This window comes from Psammomys obesus, unplaced genomic scaffold (assembly GCF_907164565.1).
Source record: "Psammomys obesus unplaced genomic scaffold, mPsaObe1.curated_primary_1811, whole genome shotgun sequence".
Lineage (NCBI taxonomy): Eukaryota > Metazoa > Chordata > Mammalia > Rodentia > Muridae > Psammomys > Psammomys obesus.
Genome location: NW_026591816.1, coordinates 7,375,254 through 7,394,418, shown reverse-complemented (window position 1 = coordinate 7,394,418; position 19,165 = coordinate 7,375,254). Strand labels below are relative to the sequence as shown.

The 19,165-nt window shown below is 42.0% G+C and overlaps 1 protein-coding gene across 14 annotated transcripts in view; it reads right to left on the bottom strand.

Annotated features, from left to right (window-relative positions):
* The window catches only part of R3hdm2 (R3H domain containing 2), a 107,250-nt gene that overhangs the window by 39,531 nt on the left and 48,554 nt on the right, over nucleotides 1–19,165 (bottom strand). For all 14 annotated transcript variants that reach the window (XM_055611953.1, XM_055611952.1, XM_055611954.1 and 11 more), the window contains 4 exons: nucleotides 15,294–15,493; nucleotides 3,647–3,688; nucleotides 2,992–3,078; nucleotides 763–889 (listed from right to left, as the gene is read on the bottom strand). In XM_055611953.1, the coding sequence (XP_055467928.1) occupies nucleotides 763–889; nucleotides 2,992–3,078; nucleotides 3,647–3,688; nucleotides 15,294–15,458 (421 nt within the window). In that variant the 5' untranslated portion in view covers nucleotides 15,459–15,493. The remainder of the gene's footprint in view (nucleotides 1–762; nucleotides 890–2,991; nucleotides 3,079–3,646; nucleotides 3,689–15,293; nucleotides 15,494–19,165) is intronic.

Here is a 19,165-nt window from a genome sequence, read left to right as displayed (position 1 = left end):
GAAGGACGAATTTGGGCTACAGTGGTGCATCAATAGTACCCTAACATACTACTCAGCATTAATAAATATTTGTTGAATGTCCTGATCAAAATAAAGCAGGTTTTATTCTACCTAATGAAAACAGGTAAGGGCAGTCATAGTTTACTTTTCCAAAATCTCAGGAAATTGGTTCAGTATTATTTTTTAATCCCAAGGTTGCTTTATTTGCCAAATATAAATTTTCAAAGACTAACAGAAAAAATTTAGTATGTATATATGTATATGAATGTGTGTGGATGTGTGGTGTGTGTGCATGCACGTGTCTATGTAGGTGTGTTTGATGTGTTTGTGTGCATGTGTGGCATAGCTACACATGCCACATGGTGGCTCATAACTATCTGTAACTCCAGTCTCTGGAGAACTGTCACCCTCTTGTGGCCTACTTGGTCACCAGGCATGTATGTGGTACACAGTTATACATGTAGACAAAACATCTATGCACATAAAACAGAAATAAATCTTGAAAAAATTTTGAGATGCTGGGAGTGGTAGCACACTCCAGCATGGGGAGGCAAAGGCAGGTGAATCTCTATGAATTCAAGGCTAGTTTGGTCTACATAGTGAATTACAGGACAGTCAGGGCTAGTCTCTCAAAATAAAAATAAAACACCTTCCCTCTAAAAATATGAGGGAGGGAAGAAGGAAGGAAGAGAGGGAAGGAGGAGACAGAGACAGCACACTGTGGCATCAGGTACTAAGCTGGATGAGAGGGATAGTTCTCACCTCTGGATAGCATCTTCCTTGGGACCTTTTCTTTGCTTTTGTCCTTGTCTTCCTTTTCAGAGACATCCTTTGTGGACTTTTCTTCCTCCTTGTCAGAGGGGCAGCTGATGTGCAGCTGAATTATATCCTTAAACAAAAGGAAAGGAAAGATGGGAAAAGACTTACTTTTTTTGGTGGGTATGGAGAAAGTGGCTCACCTTAATTAAGAGCACTTGTTGCTCTGACAGACAACCTGTGTTCAGTTCCCAGAACCCACACAGTGGCTCACAACTCTAGTTCCAGGGGATCTGATGGCCTCTTCTGACCTGTGGCATCAAACATGCACATGGTATACAGACATACATTCAGGCAAAATGTTCATCCACATAAAATAAACTTTTTACTTTTTAATCAAAATCCCAATAGAAGCAAATCTTGGAAGGAAAAATTTACCTTTTCTTTCTTTCATTTTTTTAAACCTGTGTGTGTGTGTGTGTGTGTGTGTGTGTGTGTGTGTGTGTGTGTGTGTGTTTATATCTGTGTACCTCAGTATAGCTGTGGAGGTCAGAGAACCTTGTTGAGATAGGGTGTCTTGTGTGCAGTAGTGTTCCAGGCTAGCTAGCCTTTAAGTTTCCGGAGATTCTTGTCTTTGCCTCTTATCTCACTCATAGAAACACTTACATTGGTCATATGAACTCAGGTCCTCATACTTGCATGGCAAGGCTTGTTGGAGGATATGTGATCATACCATGAACCCTAAGTTTATATGTATGGTTCCTGGAAAAACCTGTTTCTAGTTTTGGTGTGGCTCAGCCCCAGCACACACCTTTAGCTTTCTGCCTGAGTATTGTAAATAGGATCAAATAAAGTTAACCATAGGTCAAGAGTTGGAGCAAGCAACCAGTTGTCAGGGAGTGAACATAGGAAAAAACCCACAGAGAGTAAGAAGTCAGGAAGAAAGACAGAGGAATGCACAGGACGCAGAAGGGAAGAATATTCAGTTTGAGAACATTTGGAGATGGCATGAAGAGGAAGAGCCCTTTTCTTTTTGGGAGTTTGGTTGAGGAGGAAGGTCAGCTGCATGCTTTCTCTGACACTCTTGAGTTAGCAGGCTTTCACCCCAGCATTTGGATTCCAAGTCGTTATTGATAAAATTGAATGTTTGAGATTTTATTAAAAACAAAGGTTTTACCCACTGTGGTATAAAAATGGCCACTATAGGCTCATATATTTGAATACTTAGTCACCAGGAAGTGGTACTTTTTAAAAGGATAAGTGGGTGTGGCCTTGTTCAAGGAGGTATGTCACTGGGGGTAGGCCTTGAGGTTTCAAACGCCTAAGCCAAGCCCAATGGCTCTCTTCCTGCTGCCTTTGGATCTGGATGTAGAACTCTTAAGCACCATGTCTACCTGCATGCTGCCATGCTTCCTGCCATTACAACAACATCATGAACCTCTGAACTGTAAGCCAGCCTTAATGCTGTGGTTATGGTATCTCTTCACAGCAATAGAATACTGACTAAGACACCTACTGAGTCATCTCCCCGATCCCAACTTTATCTTATAGAAGACTGTCTGTTGTTAATTTGGGCAAAGGGCAACCTTTTTTTGTCAGAAGTCTCAGCTGAAGCTGCACTGGCTATCCTTTAAGAAATGGATAATAATGCTTATATCACTGAAGGGAAAGGGTGTGGCTGGAGAACTGTTCTGCTCTGGCTCCTCTGCCACACGAGCAAGACATTAACTCTCAGACTCACCACTGTTACCATGTCCTGGATTACCACAGAGCCTTTCTTTTTTTAAATGATTTATTTTTCTTTTATGCACATTGGTGTTTTGATTGCTTATATGTTTGTGTGAGGGGTGTTAGATCCTCTGGAACTGAAATTACAGACAGTTGTAAGCTACCATGTGGCTGCTGGGAATTGAACCCAGGTCCTCTGAAACAGCAGCCAGTGCTCTTAACCGTTGTTGAGCCATCTCTCCAGCCCCCAGCTTTTCCTTAATGTATGCTTTCATGCAAGTGTTGGTGGTGCAGGTATGTAATTCTAGCACCTGGGAGGTAGAGGCTAGAGGATCAGAAGTTCAAAGTCATCTTTGGCTCCATAAAGAGTTTTGAGGCTAATCTGAGATACTAAGTTCTTGTCTCAAAACAAAATAACATACTTTGTCCATGTTGTGGATGCTACTATGCTTTACCCAGCAACTGTCCTACTCAAAATGAACAGCACTTAGGCTTGTAAAGACCTACCTGGGTGTCTAGTGGCCCATCAGCAAATGGAGTGGAGGATTCCTCACATACTGCCAGACTGCGTACCAACTTAAGCTTGGAATTAGACTAAAAAAAAAAAAAAAAAAAACAAAAACAAAACAGCACAAAACAAACATCAAAAAATACATCTCATATTTTATGAATATTTAGAAAATAACCTTCTTAGGCTTTGTTAGTTGCAGTTTCTATTAAGTAGTATTGTTGTTTTTCTTTTCTTTTTAAATGGAAACAGGGTCTAACCATCTAGCTCTGGCTGGCAAGGGAGAGAATCTGGTGAATATTAATACTCATACCAACAGCCACTCTCCTAGAGAAGCCATGAGTGCGCAGGGAAACCAGCAGTTCAGTACAAACAATACCAAATATTCTCAAGCTCCATGAAGTCCTTTCAGGCTCAGCTATAGAGTGCCTGAATGAGAGAGAATGAAGCCAGACTTCCCAGTAGGAAATGTGCATATATTGCATGTGACTATGCTCACACTCCGTGTGTGATGTACCCTCACAACTGAGATATAAAAGGCAAGCAAAAAAGCTTTGCCTATATGTAACCTGAACAAGCCAGGTACCACTGATACACACATCTATGAAATGTATAACAAATGAAGTTAGAAAGTAAGTGATAAAGAGCTCTCACCTTGGCTCTTTTCCTGGCATGCCCATGGCTGGATGTCCGTCTCTGTTAGAAGAGGATTAAAAAATGTAAAAGGTGGAGAAAGCATTTAACAACACACTAATTGTTAGCTGGTTTTAACTGTCACCACACTAGGAGAGAAGTCACCTGGTGTGATTGTTATTCAGTTCCAAGTCTAGCAACTGTTACACAGAGTGGATTCTACACCAACTCCTGTTAAAGCACATTCATCATGAATATAAAGAAGCAGAAGACAGTAGTTTCTGGGTTATTTGCATATCGATCAAGGTTCCAGACAATCCTGGAGCCCTCTGTTGACTGTATGCATGGAGTGCTGTTTCCTTACAGCCTTGTCCACAGAAGTCCACTTCATCCATAGTGGAACTGAAACATGACCTTCCATGTCTCTCTCATTGTGAGACATGACCCAGCTGGCCTCAAACCCACTATATATACAAGGATGACCTTAAACTTTCTGCCTGTTTCATCCCGTGCTGGGATCAAGTTCAGGACCGTGTGCACACTAGTCAGACACTGAAACAAGTGAGCTCTCTACCTCCCTCCCTCATCAACAGGGTCTCACCAAATAGGCTAGGCTACCCCTGAACTTGCAGCCCTCCTGCCTCAACTTCCAAGCCATGGACTCACAGATGTGAGCAACTCTACCCAGTTACTTTATCTGTTATGTGTATAGGGTTTCCCTGCATGTGTATCTGTGCACATATGTGCCTGCGTGCATAGACATCAGGCAGGGCATCACATCCCTTGGAACTGGAGTTACAGATCGTTTTGAGTGGCATGTGGGTTCTGAGAATCAAACCCAGGTCCTCTGGAAAATCAGCTAGTGCTCCTAAATAGTAAGCTGTCTTTCCAGCCCCAATGAAATTTTTTAAATTATATTTCGTGCTCGTGTGTGTGTGTGTGTGTGTGTGTGTGTGTGTGTGTGTGTGTGTATGTGGGGGTGTCTGTATGTGCACGTGTGCATGTATGTACAAGAATGTCACGGTATGCAGTGGCAGTAAGTGGACAGTTTCAGGAGTTGTTTGTGTTCTTTCACCACGTGGGTTTCAGGGATCAAAATCAGGGCATCAGGTTTGGTAATAAGTACATTTATCCATAAGCCCTTTTGCTTGCTGAGCCATTTCCTAGTGCTATAACTTGTTTATAGAACAACACATCTAGAGTTCCAACCTGATATATCCAGAACACTTGTCCCTACTGTAGAAATGGAAGAAAAAGTCTTCTTTCCAAATGCCCCACCCCCTCCGCTGCCTAATTTTTGGTTTGCTTTATGAGATAGGGTCTCTCTATGTGGCCATGGCTGTTGTAGAACTCACCATGTAGACTAGAGTGGCCTCCAACTAAGAGATCCACCTGCCTCTGCCTCCCGAGCAATGTTTCCCTTCTTAAACAAGAGAATTCTCCTAGTTCTAAGCTTCCAGTGATGGTCTCATAGCTTCTTTGGGTAAGAGATGTAGTATGAGACAGGATAAAAAGCAAAGAGCATGAAAGATAGGGTTAAGAGCTCCAGAACAAAGAGGAGAGACTATGGATATGAAACATGGAACCCTCTGAGGAAGATAAAGAATTCGAAGAGAAAGAATCCTGGAGGCTGGATGTGGGAGCACACAACTACTTGTTGATATTTCTGAACACACATGTGAGAAGTCAAAATGGGGGCTCTGAGGAAGGGATTAGGGTATACAAAAAACTGAGGCTGGAGGATGGAGAGACAGAATAGAAGCATGGTCTTGGTGAGATAAGGATTTCTCTTCCCTATGTTCTCTTTACAAACAACTTTGCCACAGTACAAAATGGGGAACTCAGAGAGTAGATGGAAAAGGGTAAGAAATGATAGTAAAGCTGGTCAGTGACAAAATCTGTTGCAACAATACAAATACAAAGCAATGTTTTTCACTGCCTTTTCCAACAGATAATACCCACAAATGGCACGAATATTCAAAAGGTCTATCAGGGTTATAGTATATAACCAAATATATACTTTCATATCTGTCCCACAAATATCTGATCTGGTTCCTTCCTAGTCAATAGTATGAATTTTCTTTTAAATTTATCCACTGACTTTTATGCATATAAATTAGTATAAGTATGTATACTGGAAAAAATAAATCATATACACTACTCTGGACTTTATGAATAAACTAATTTTCAGAGATATCATTCAGAAGATGTACTGTTTTTTGTAACTGATATATAGTATTTCATTCTTTGACTATGCTACAGTTTATTTTTACCAACCCTTTAAAAATTATATGTATCATTAGGATGCTTCTAATCTTTAAAAGTATAAACAGTGACCCTGTCATTGACTGTTATCTAGAAGTACAGTATATCTACGGTTCATTTTACAAGTTTTTAAAAGTATTGCTAAACTGCTCTTCACAGTGTATATAAATAGATCTCTACTAATAATGTATGAATCTGCTTACTTTCTGTAATGGATAGTTTTCATGTAACAGCCGACTCAGGTTAAAGCCTAATATGTATCAGGTACTATATACAATATATATATAATATATATACACAATAATGCTTTTCTCAGACTTCACAACTCTCATTTATATCAGGAAAAAGAAATCAGATAATACTGAAGCACAAAATGCTAGAAGCAATAGCTGGAGTTAAAGGACTAGGCTATATGATGTCTGAGATTATGAGACCTAGTGCCAGGCAGTAAGATATACATAAAGCTTGAGGAGAATTATTAAATAAGTTCTTTCTTTTACAATAATTTTTAAAATTAAATTTTATTTTTTATATTATTTACATTTATTCACTTTGTATCCCTGCCATAGCCCCTTCCCTCATTCCCTCCCAATCCCACCCTCCTTCTCTCATTTCCTCCCATTCCTCTCTCCAACACAATCATTTTTTTTTAAAGCAACTGAATAGATGATCCCAAAGGGATTATAAATATAAAGGCAGAGAACCCACTCTGAAGATCATACTTAGCTGATTATTTTCTCTTTTTTTCTTTTTCAGCTGGTTATTAATATGGTACAGTTGAGTTCAGTATGTGTTATAGTGATGGCTTGCTCATTCTAATAAGAATCTCTGAGCCTGCATTTTGTATCACTAAATTTCCCTGTAAAGGCAGTCCCTGTAAAGTGCAGTTTGGCATTCCTAAAATGCACATCACATGGCCCTAGTTAAACTGCCTCCTCTCTTTGAAATTATTTAGCTTCTACTTGGAGTAGAGACTTCTTTGATGGCACCAGTTAGATTGCTGGGAAGACTGCAGAAAAAAGAGGGAGACAATAGCTGCAGCAGGAGCTGAGAAAGATGAATTTTCATGGCTGTTGAAGGAGTATGTGCTATGCTAAGAAACAGAAACAGAGTGCCTCCTAAGGGATCCAGGGTCAGTAACAAGACCCAAGACTTTGTAAAAGGAACCAGACCTCCAATAGATGGCAGCAGTGACTCTAGCTTCTCTGGTGGGAGCAAATGGAGTCAGGTGAGAAGGGGAAGTAGGTTTTCTCTAATCCTACCTACAAATTATTTGTATGCTGAGATAAAGATATTTTTTAACCAGATGAGTGCCTCATAGGAAAGACAAAACCTATGAATGTTCTTTTTTTCTATCTATCTTTAAGAAATATACACAAGAGACTCGCAGAAGATAAATGTCTCCGGAGACCAAATAACTTGGATCTAAAAGTTCATTTAATTAATATCTTTCATGTAATCTTGAAAACACATAATTAAACATTTATCACTTATCTGTCCTGAGTATTTAAAATTCATTCTTGGTATCAGTGGAGGCTAGAAGTACATTTGGAACTACAGCAAACTGTCTCACATGCTCAGGAAGGCTGGGCGGGGAGTGACAGTGGAGGACAGCAAGCAGGACAGCCTGGAACCGCAATGGGAAAGACAGGAGAAGAGCAGACAGCTACAGAACGAGAATCCTAGGGAGCTATCTAACTTTAATCCATTCCTTTGTGCTGTTGTTGTTTAATCTTTAAAGAAGACAAGGCCTGGGTGAATTAAGTTGTCTTGAAAAATTATGCTTCGAGTTTCTAGACCTTCCAAATTGACAGTGCTCCTGATTTTAATGTGACTTTTTGCTAGAGTTAATGTTCTATCTCCCTGGTGTTCTACCACCCATAGGCATAAAATTAAGGGTTTACAGCAATTCAGCATGTGTAACAGAAGAGAACTAGAGTAACCACAGAGAAAAGAGTCTTGTAGCAGCCTAGCTAGAAAAGGCTCAGTCTGGCTAATTGGGCACCAAAGTCTTGGGGACTGAACTCAGGCTTTAGCCTTTAGCCACTGAGCCATCTTACTAGCCCTTATGACTTGTTAAGTATGTCTTTATATGCAAATTTTGTTTTGTTTAGTTTAAGGCAGTGGCTTTCTTATGTAGCCTGGGTTGGTCTGATTCTCTTATCCCTAATTTTCAAATGCTGGGAAATACAGATGTGTAATAATATATTCAGTTAGTAGTTTATGACAGTTTCACTATATAGCCCTGGCTGGATTGGAACTCAGTATGCAGTCTAGGTTGGCCTTTGACTTACAAAGATCTGTCGCCTTTGCTACCATGGCCAGCAGAAATTTATTTTTTGATAGTTAAAAACATTACTGGTGAAGCTGGAGACATGGCTCATTGGTCAAGAGCACTGGTTGCTATTCCAAAAGACCTGAGTTCAGTCCCCAGCACCCACACAGTAAGTGACTCACAAGTGTCTGTAACTCCAGTTCCTGAGGATCCAACACCACAGGCACTGCCATACATGGTACACAGACATACATATAGGGAAAATACCCAACACAAAAAAAAAAAAATCTAAAAAAAAAAAAGTATCACTGGTAGGACTCAAGAGATGGATCAGTAGTTAAGAGCACTTATGTTCAGTCCCAGCACCCACATGGAGACTAACTACTGTGTTTAACTCCAGTCCCAGTGGATCTAATATCCTCTTCTGGTCTCTGTTGGAAATGCATACACAACATGGTGCAGACTGTCTGTCTGTCTGTCTGTCTGTCTGTCTGTCTGTCTGTCTATCTATCTATCTATCTATCTATCTATCTATCTATCTATCAAGATGGTTCTGGGTACAGTAGCAGTACACACTTGCAATCCACTTTGGGAGGTGGCCTTTGAGGTTAGCCTTGACTACATAGCATGTTTAAGACTCAGCTTGCACTACATGAAGTCCTGTCTTAAAAAACACTACAAATAAATTTAAAATGCAGTTTGTAGGTTCTCCACTGTACTCGATAGAAGACATATCCATGGTCTGCCTAGGACAGTGCAGAAAAATATCTTGGTGATAGGTATGCTTCTTAGTTACAGATCTGAGTTACAGAGTAATTAAGTGCTGGAAGAAACACTTCTATGTTCTCATTGCTTGGGAATGCTGCCAGAGATGCAGTAGAAGGCCCCTTCCTTCGGGGTAGATGGTGCTATGTTGCCTGGAGCTCCAGGACCATTGGCTCTGCCATATTAGTAAAGAAAAGGGAAGGCAGACTCTTCCTCATATCCACTTGCCCCTTCTTTTCACCAGGTTCCCAGCACTGAGCTCAGTGTGCCTGACAGAAGAGAGCTCAGCAGGCAGGACCTCAGAGTACGAGGCAGACAGCAGCAAACAAATGGCAAGGAGAATGCTGACTGACTTCACTCAGGCAGGCTGTGTCACCTACCACCACCTACAACTACCTATAGCAAAAACATCAGCATCAGTTTCCTATAGCCGGGAAATCCAGCTAGAGGGAGCCAAACTAAATACTACTACTTAGTTGTAAGCACAAAACCACTAATTTGAGGAAGTTTCTTTTGGGATCCTTGTTGGTATCCCTAAGCAGGCATCTCTACGGCCAGCCCCAAGGGACCTGACAAACTGGTTATCAGGTATCTGTGAGGCCACCTATGGACTACCTGAAACCACCTGCGCATGCATGGGTCACCTTTTAAGAGAACTTGCACCCCCCCTCTCTTGCCCTACCTAGAGACAGTCTCTGTGACTCCTTCCCTCTTCCCTTAATAAACCAGTCACGTGGCGTTATTTGTGAACCCGCCCGTGTAACTTTGCTACACAATCCTAACATTGGTGTGCTGGCTGGGAATAAGCACTTTCAGCAGTGTGTTGGGTACTTTCAGCGCCAGCACCCCACCAGAGCTGCTGGAAACCTATTTCATTGCAAATCCTCCACGACCCACTTTCCAGCAACCAGATCGCTATCTGCTGCATGCAACACCAGCTGGATTGGGGAGTTCCCCTCATTGGTCAACATAAACGCCTCTCTTGGTAGGGGAAGATTGACCATTGAGCATCCAGCAACTTCCTACTACCTTTTGAGACAGCGGAACCTCCAACAACGGTCTTCACTGGCTACAGTTGACCCTTTCTGCTGACCTCCGTTTAGGGATTCCTCTTTCCCTTGGGTGAGATTTTTTTTCCCCCTTCTACGTGCACGGTTCCCCACTTCTCATGATAGTCTACAAAAAATCCTAGTGCTAGGTAAACCATGTCTCCTATGGGCACTGTGCCCTTGGTCTCTGGCCAATGCTCACGGAGCTGTTGGATCAGGGAGGGCCCTACTACTCTCCTGAGCCACACCTTGCCTTGGGATGCCCCTGGCAGGTCACTGACTCCTACCTTCCCAATGGGAACTGCCCATTCGTCCAGTCCTCCAGTGACCCCAATGGCATGGCTTCTGAAAAATTTTAAAACCCTATGCATGGAGACTGAGTTAAAGGCCTCTTAGCTCAGATGCCACTGTAATATAACTTGCCCTACATATTCTTTATATAATGGTTCAAATTGGCCAATTAACGGCACATTAAATCCCAATATTTTACGGCATCTTTTTAATTACTGTCAGCGATCTGGTACATGGAAGGAGGTATCTTATGTTCAAGCTTTCTCTCTTGTCTGCTCTAAACCATCTCTCTGCTCTTCCTGTTTTCCTACCCAACTTCTTCTAGCTATAAAGTCTCAACCTCAAGAGTTCTCTACCTTTGACCCTGTGGATGAACCTCCACCTTGCCATTTTCAACCGCTAGCTTCTTCCCAACCTCTGGCGTCTTCCCCTTCCTCCTCTGCTTCCTCCTCTTCCTCTTTGGCTTCTCCAGAACCCTCCACCCCCCCCCCAGCAACAGGCTGTCCTAGGCATCCCACTTTGGTTGCCCACTTACACCCCACCAACAGCTATTAGCCCCCCTGCTACCCGCTCTCACTCTATAGCAAAGCCCTCTTCTTCTACTCAGCATAAACCAGCCTCAATTCTTCCCTTTGGGAGGGGGCCAGTGTGGATGGCTTAGTTAGGGTACATGTTCCCTTCTCATTAATTGAATTTTCTCAGGTAAAAAAGAGACTAGGATCCTATACTGATAATCCTACTTTCATTAAAGAATTTCAATATCTCAAACTTATAGTCTTACCTTCCATGATATATATATATATATATATATATATATATATATATGATTCTTACCAATAACCTATTACCTGAGGAGCACAGGAAAGTTTGGGAACAGGCTAAAACGTATGAAGATGAGGTTCACCAAACAAATACAGCACACATGGTTGGGGCTGAGGCGGTGCCAACCAGGATCCACAATGGGATTATAATGCCCTGGAAGGCATTTTAGCCATAGATCAATTTATGACCTGCCTCCTGGCTGATCTCCACAGGGCTGCCCTTAAGCCAGTTAATTCTGAAAAGCTCCAGGAGGTCATTCAGAACAAGAATGAAAACCCCTCTCAATTCCTAGAGCGCCTTACAAAGGCCCTCTTACAACATACTAATCTAGACCTCCGAAAGTACAGAGGGCAGGCAACTTCTGATGACATATTTTTCTCCCAGAGTTACCCCGACATCAGGGCTAAGCCTAAATGCTTGAAGAGAAGACCTCTGACTCCACAGGCAGAAGTCTTAGCGCTGGCCTTTAAGGTGTGCCATGGGAGAGATGAGAAAGCCCACAAGCAAAAATATCAAATACTGGCCAACACCATCCAACCAGCCTCAGCCACTACCCAGGCTCCCCTGCCTCCTAAGGCACGAGGACCATGGGGTCCCTGTTTCAAATGTGGTCAAGGAGGTCACTGGCCTGGTTTTGTCCTAACCCCTGCAAGGTACCAGGGCCAAATCCAAAATGTCACCAAGAGGGACACTGGGGTGTTGACTGTCACCATTTCTCCCATGATATGGGGATACCATTCCCAGATCGCCCTCTGGCCGATATCCTAGGCCTGGCTATGGATGAATGAAGGTGCCCGGGTTCCCTTGACAGGACCACTGCCATCACCAGCAGGGAGCCATGGATAATTATCATGGTATCGGAGCGGCCTATCTCCTTTCCTGTGGACACCAGAACCACGTACTCAGTCTTGACAGAGTACTGGGGACCAACCTTTCCTTCTAGTTCCCTTATTGTCGGGGTAAGAGTACAGCCTTGCCAGCCTTGCCGGACTCCACCACTTAATTGTATTTTCAGGGGTGTTCCCTTGACTCCTTCCTAAAAAGGATGCCAACCTGTCCAGTTCCCTTCCTGGGAAGGGACTTTTTTAGCCAAAGTGGGAACCTCTATCTCCTTTACTCCACCCATCTGCCTGACCCCAAGCTCACCAGCATCCTCTCTCCTCCTTCTCCTAGCTACCCTACCTACCAGTTGGGACACTTTGCTTCCTTTACCAGCCTCTCAAGTGGACCCCCAAGTCTGGGATGTCCAAAATCCCTCTGTGGCTAGGCACCATTCCCCTGTGGTCATTCAGCTACAGGATCCCACCCGGTATATTACCCAATCCCTGGGGATGGGAGAAGTAGAGAAGGTAGTTAAACACTCCTCCTAAGGTTATTACTGACATCCCTCTCCTAAATAATACAAACCTGTCATTTTGTTTCCTACTTCAGACTCTGACTGTAGCCTACAGCTCCTTAATGTGACCCAATCAGGCCATTTTAAAGTTTGCTGGCTGTGTGTCCCATCTGGGACAGCTTCTCCAGTGACTCTGTCAAGTAACCTTACTTCACCATTCACTAACTGCCCTGACTCTGATGTTGCCACAACCCCCCTACCTTTTTCATATCACTCTTTGTCATGGCAAGCTGTTTCAAGGCATCCAGGACACACTCTGTAGGAATGCTAAGTTCCTTAGAGTGTAATAAAACTCATCTCAACCCCAATGCCCTACTGCTAATAATCCCTCGATTCTTTGTGGCACTCAGGCCTACCATCGTCTGCCTGCTGGTTGGTCAGGAGTTTGCACGCTTGTGCTCTTCTTCCCCAAACTAGGCGTGATAAATGAAAAGGAGCTCCAAGCCATCCTGGTCGTGAACTCAATAGCTGCCCATCAGGATAAGAGCGCAATTTAAATTTTGCCCCTCTTGGCTGTTTCAGGAGTTACGGCAGCTGTTGGGACCGGGTCACTTCCGTAACTTTGTATTATCAGCTTTCTTCCCAGTTCATCCAGGACCTCCAGCAAGTGGCTCAGACAATACTAACTCTCCAAGGACAGATCGATTCGCTGGCAGCAGTAGTACTTCAAAACCGACATGGATTGTATCTCCTCACAGCTAAAGAAGTGGCCTTTGCATCTTCCTCCAGGAGGAATGCTGTTTTTATATCAACCAGTCGGGTATAGTAAAAGACAAAATCCAACAACTCCAGACAAATCCACAAAAACGAAGGGAATAGCTAAAGGCCTTTAGCTCTTGAGCCTTCGAGAACCCCATATGGAAATGGATTCTGCCCTTCCTCACACCTCTTTTGCTGTCTTTCTTCTTTTGCTCTTGCTTTTTGCACCCTGCTTTATTAACGTCCTCTCTGCATTCTTCCAACAACAAATGCAAATATTTTCTAACCAAACCATTAATCAGTTACTCTTACAGTTACTCTTATCAACCTCTGCCCACAGAACCAGATGACAATGACCTTCCAATAGACCCTGATGGTGGGGACCTGCTATACCCTGAGAATGACAATGCCTCTAATCAGCAGGAAGCAGCCTGAAGAGCAAAGGCCAACCCTATGTCCACCCAACATCACCCCTTCCTAGCGCCTCACTTTTTAATAAAACAAAAAGGGAGGAATGTTGGGATTCATAAGCAGGCATCTCTATGGCCAGCCCCAAGGGACCTAACAAACTGGATATCAGTCATCTGTGAGGCCACCTATGGACCACCCATGGATCACCTGAAACCACCTGTGCATGCTCTGGGTCACTTTATAAGAGAACTCACACCACCTCTTCTCTCTCTCTCTTGCCCTACCCTGAGATGGTCTCTGTGACCCCTTACCCCTTTCCTTAATAAACCTCCCACGTGGAACCAGTCACGTGGCATTATTTGTTGAACCCGCTGTGTAACTTTGCTGCACAATCCTAACAATCCTAAAAGAAGAAAAGAAAGGGTTTGCCTCATGAGGCTCAGAAAACACACTTTCTTTGTTTAAAACACCTTGAAGCCTGTTTTGATGTAATAGGATGCCATTCTGGCCATTTAAAATTTTATACCTATATAAAGTTTATGGTTGGTGATGCGCCCCCCCCCTTTAATAAAAAGGTTTATTTGAGAGAAGGAAAGGGGAGAGGAGTTAGGACCTGAGTGGGCCATGAGGGTAGAGAGGGAAACAGACAGAGAGAGAGATGGGGCAGACCTCAAACACAGTGGAGAGAAACCGATGCAGAGAGCGTTACTCTTTCTTAAACCATTTTAGAAGCTATTCCTTTTTGCATGGAAAGGTAATCCAAATTATACTAAAATGAGTATTGAACAATATGCCTCAAGAAAGTTGTGGAGCTTCCTCTTGTACAATGAAGGTTCAGGCCAGAATTAGAGGAAGATGCAGCAACTACAGTAAGAACCAGGAGACTCAGGTTCAAAAAGATTAGGAATTTTATTATCATCTCTGACTTCACTATAGACTCTATGACTAAACGGGGTTTAGTTTCTTTTCTTTCTGAGAGGCAGGGTTTCCAATAGCCTAGACCTGAACTTGCTATATAGCCAAAGATGACCCTGAACTCCTGATTTTTCTGCCTTCACTTGCTAGGGATTGCAAGCTGTCACAGTGGGCATCAACTGTCAACTTGACACAATCCTAGAATCACTTGGTAAGAGAGAACATTAATGGAAGAATTGTCTTAATCAGACTGACCTTTGGCCACATCTGTGAGGCGTTTTCTTTTCTTTTTGTTCTGGTCTGTTCTGTACTTTTTTCAAGACAGGATTTCTTTGTGTAGCCCTAGCTGTCCTGACCATGCTGGCCTCCACCTGTCTCTGCTGGGATGAAAGGCAGTCAAAGGAGGTTTTTTAATTGCTAATTGATGTAGGGCCCAGCCCACGGTGGGAGGTGGCAACCCTCCACAGGTGGCCTGGGCTATATAAGAAAGCTAGCTGAAAGAGCCTTCTTGATGATTCCATGGCTTCTTCTTGAGCCCCTGGCCTGGCCTCCCTTGATAATAACCTGTAACCTATAAACTAGAATCCTTTCCTCCCTGATTGCTTTTTGTCAGATGCTTTATCACAGCAACAGAAAAGCAAACTAGGACACAGAGCGTATGGCTATGCCTGGCTTTGGGCTAAGTTGGGGAGAGTTCATAATCAGGAATCAGTAGATTCCGACAATTTTGTTTCTCTTCAAGTTAAAGAACTGTGAACAAAACACACTTTTAATCCTTACCTGTGTCTCCTGACGCAAACCAGTATCTTCACCATCTTTCTCAACTTCTTCCTTACTTGGAGTTTTTGATATAAATTTGTTTTTGTTTACAGATTCTTCCACCAGTTTTTTTTCTGATTCTTTCATTATTTCCAGAGTCTCCTGAGTAGTGTTACTGTTAGACATGTTCTGCAGTAGGATACAGTAGCTTCTATGGATTTCTGAAGGAACACCAAAGGCAACAGAGGAGAGTTATGGGTTTGTACACACATATAAGACTTGTTTTATTTTTAAAAACACAGACACACACAGCCAGCAGTCTCCCTACAACCTAGAAAAAAGTCCTCTGGTAAGTGCTGCCCTTGGATTAATTACATTTATTTATTCAATTTTTGTATTTGTTTTTAAGACAGGGTCTTACTATGTAAGTAGCCCTGGCTGTCCTGGAACTCACTATGTAGGACATAGGCTGTCCTGGAACTCACAGAGATCTACTTGCCCCTGCCTCTTGACTAGTGGGTTTAAAAGTGTGCACTACCATGTCTGGCTTTTCTTTTTAAGCTTTATTGCACTAAAACTGATATATAATATAGCATATATCTAATTAATTACATTTGGTGTTTAGAGATGTGTTCTTTGCAGTCCTGGCTGCCTGGAACTTACCATGTAGAGCAGGCTGGCCTCAAACTTATGTTGCTCTCCTGGCCTTAACTGTCTAAGTGCTGGAATTACAAACATGTGCTATATTATACCTAGTTTCCTACATGATTTAAACATATAACTGGTGTGTGGTAATAGTAACATACCTATGAAACTATCACTACAACTAAGCCAGTAAACTATTATTCTTCATGTCCCCTCTCTTTCCACCCTCCTGGACAGATATGGTCTGCTTTCTGTCACTTCAAATTAATCTGTATTTTATAGATAATGACAATGGGATGCTGTGGACCAAACCTAGGCCTAACAAACATTAAACACATATTCCACCATTGAGCAACATTAGAAGCCACACACATTTTCAAGAGTTTCAAAGAAATTGAAATCACACTGTCTAGGCAATTTTCCTCAGCAAAATTATTTTGAGATTCACCTGAACTCAGTTCTAAAGCAATTTAGGATGAGTTCTGAGTTCTTTTGGCACTTACATGCTGTTACCTATAGAAATCTGCTCATATTGTCAGCTGTATTATTTAAATCACTAGATTCTCTCTACATATTATCAAAAAGCTACATACTATCAAAAAGCAGCTAAATTATACAACAGTTACGGTATCTTACATTCTTTCTTTTAAGCAGCTGAAAGTAAACAAGCAGAGAAGAACTTTTAGCCATCTCTCCTCCAAAAAGACTGAGTATCTTCCTGGAGTAGGAGAAAACCTTAGTTTTGCTATTTACTATTGGGTTCAGTCAATCTGTTGCTTCCCAGTTTCACAGCTTATATATGACAGGGATGGCTTCTTATCAATTCTGTCACAGACTGAGAGATACTGGATTCCTGTAGATTCCCAAAGTTATCTGATATTCTACAGAGAGATCTGTTTTTAACTCCCAAGGTCAAACACATTTAGCTCCAAGAGTGTTCATAAATGCTACCTCTTATAGGAATTACTGACTGCACTTTGATCCTGAATAGTTTTTTTCTTTAATCTAATCACATTTATGTGGTTTTACAATTTGAAATAAACAAATAGTCAGCAATACTTCAAGAAAGTTGTCAAGCAGACAAATTTTTATGCTTCAAGCAATTTAAAGGGTCAGGCCTCAAAGGCTCTCAAGAAGCATAGGTAGCCTCATCCAATACAAGTTAACTGGCCTTGTCTGCCTTGCAGTAGCTCCTGAGCAGCTGTTTAAAGACCTAGTTTGCCTAGGGACAAAAAATTCTCCCTTATGCTGGGTATAGTGGTACACACTTATAATCCCAGCACTTGGGAGGCAGAGGCCAACCTGGTCTACACAGCTAGTTCTAGGACAGCCAGGGATACATACAGACACCCTGTCTCAAAAAAGAAAAATGGTTGACATTTGGACACAATGGCGTTCCTGTATTCTCAAAGCCTGGGAGGCTATAGGCCGAGGGAGGGAGGTTTCTTGAACCTTTAAGTTTAAGCTGGACAAGATGGGGAGGGAAGGAAGGTGCTGTTTATGGTCATACCACCTTTAATGTACTCTCATCTACATGGAATATATAAAATACTGTTCTATATATATTGACTGATGTACTGTTTGTTATAGGCTTGTATAGAGAGCTATAACCCACAATGTGTTTTTTCGGTCACTGGCTATTTCTGAGATTTCATCTGTCTATTTATATCATGTCATGTTTACATACGATCAGTTTAATTTGTGTGGTGTGTGTTCATGGTATGTGGGTGACTGGTTCTCTCCTTTCACCAGATGGGGTCCAAGGAAAGAAAGCAGTTCATCATGCTTAGCAGCACGTACTTTCTCCTCCTGAGCCCACTGACCATCCTGCTGGCCCTGAGTGAGTTTCTGTATTTCCGTGTCCTATCAGCTAAGTCACGTCTCCATTTTCTTTAAAGTACTGGTAAAACTCAGCACACAGGACTAAGGATTGGCCCCATTCACCTTCCACAAAGTCCAAGTATCTACCTTCAAATATAAACTATTTCTTTTGGGAAGACCTTCCTTAAAAACCGACAAAATTAATTTTCCTGTTTCTCACTCCCGTTGGCCCCAATTTATCTTTCTATGCCAGTAATAAAAAACAAGCCCAGGGCTGGGTACACGCCTTTAAACCCAGCACTTGAAGCAGATGCAGGCAGATCTCTGTGAGTCTTGAGGCCAGCCAAGTCTATACAATGAATTCCAGGACATTCAGGGCTACTTACATTGTGAGACCCTGTCTAAAAAAAAAAAAAAAAAAAACAAGACAAAACGAAAGAGCATTTTTTTTTCAGTCTTCAAATATCTTTATTGGAAGGCCATGCATTGTTTCCATTTTTTGTATTTCAAATCACTGTACAGTTACTTTGTAAAAACATTCATGTGTTTTCTAGTACAAAACACAACAACAACAAACCCTAAAAATTATTTCAGGAATGTAGATAAATATCCAACTTATATAGCAAAAAAGGCACATCATAAGTAATGCTGCACTACAGCCATTTTATTCCTCATGTTTCTTAAGTAACACACAATATAAAGAGCAAGTATGAAAAGCATTGATTTACATATACTAATAAAGTCTTATTGAGAGTATCTTGTTGGCACTGCGCAGCCAGTCACAGGTGCATCAGCTCCAGAAGCAGGCTGTGCATGTGCTGAACAAGAACAATCGTAATTCCATGTCAGTCACTTACAAACGACAATTTTATCTTATTTCCTTATGTAAGCATTCCTTGCTTCTTAAAATCAGGTCTTCGGTTAACACTGTTTCCAGTCTCCTTATTATTTCCCATGCATTCTTATTGCTTCAAAGGCAATAAAAACCTTGTCCTGACTGGGGACACACACATCACAAGCCATGCTGGTCATGAGGGATCTGAATTACTAATTCCTGGGTCATGAGCTCACCACCTGTGGGTGGCTTTTTTTTGTTTGTTTGTCTCATTTTGAAATAAGGTTTCAAAAAGCTTAGCTTAGATGGGCCAGAAGATCACTATGTAGCCAAGAATGACTTCCCTCCACTTCCTAAGTGCTACCATGACCCCTGGCAGCTTTGTACCTGCCCATGTTCCTGCTTTCTCTCACCCAAGCTGGTCTTGAACTTGCAGCAGCTTTCACATGTCAGCCTCCTAAGTGCTGTGATTAAGTATGTGCCTAGCTTAATATTCTAAAATATTTTCTTTGTATTTTCAATAAAATTATTTCTTAGGATAAGGCATTCTTTTGCTCGCCAAAATAAGCTTTAATTAAGGTAATTTTTAGTT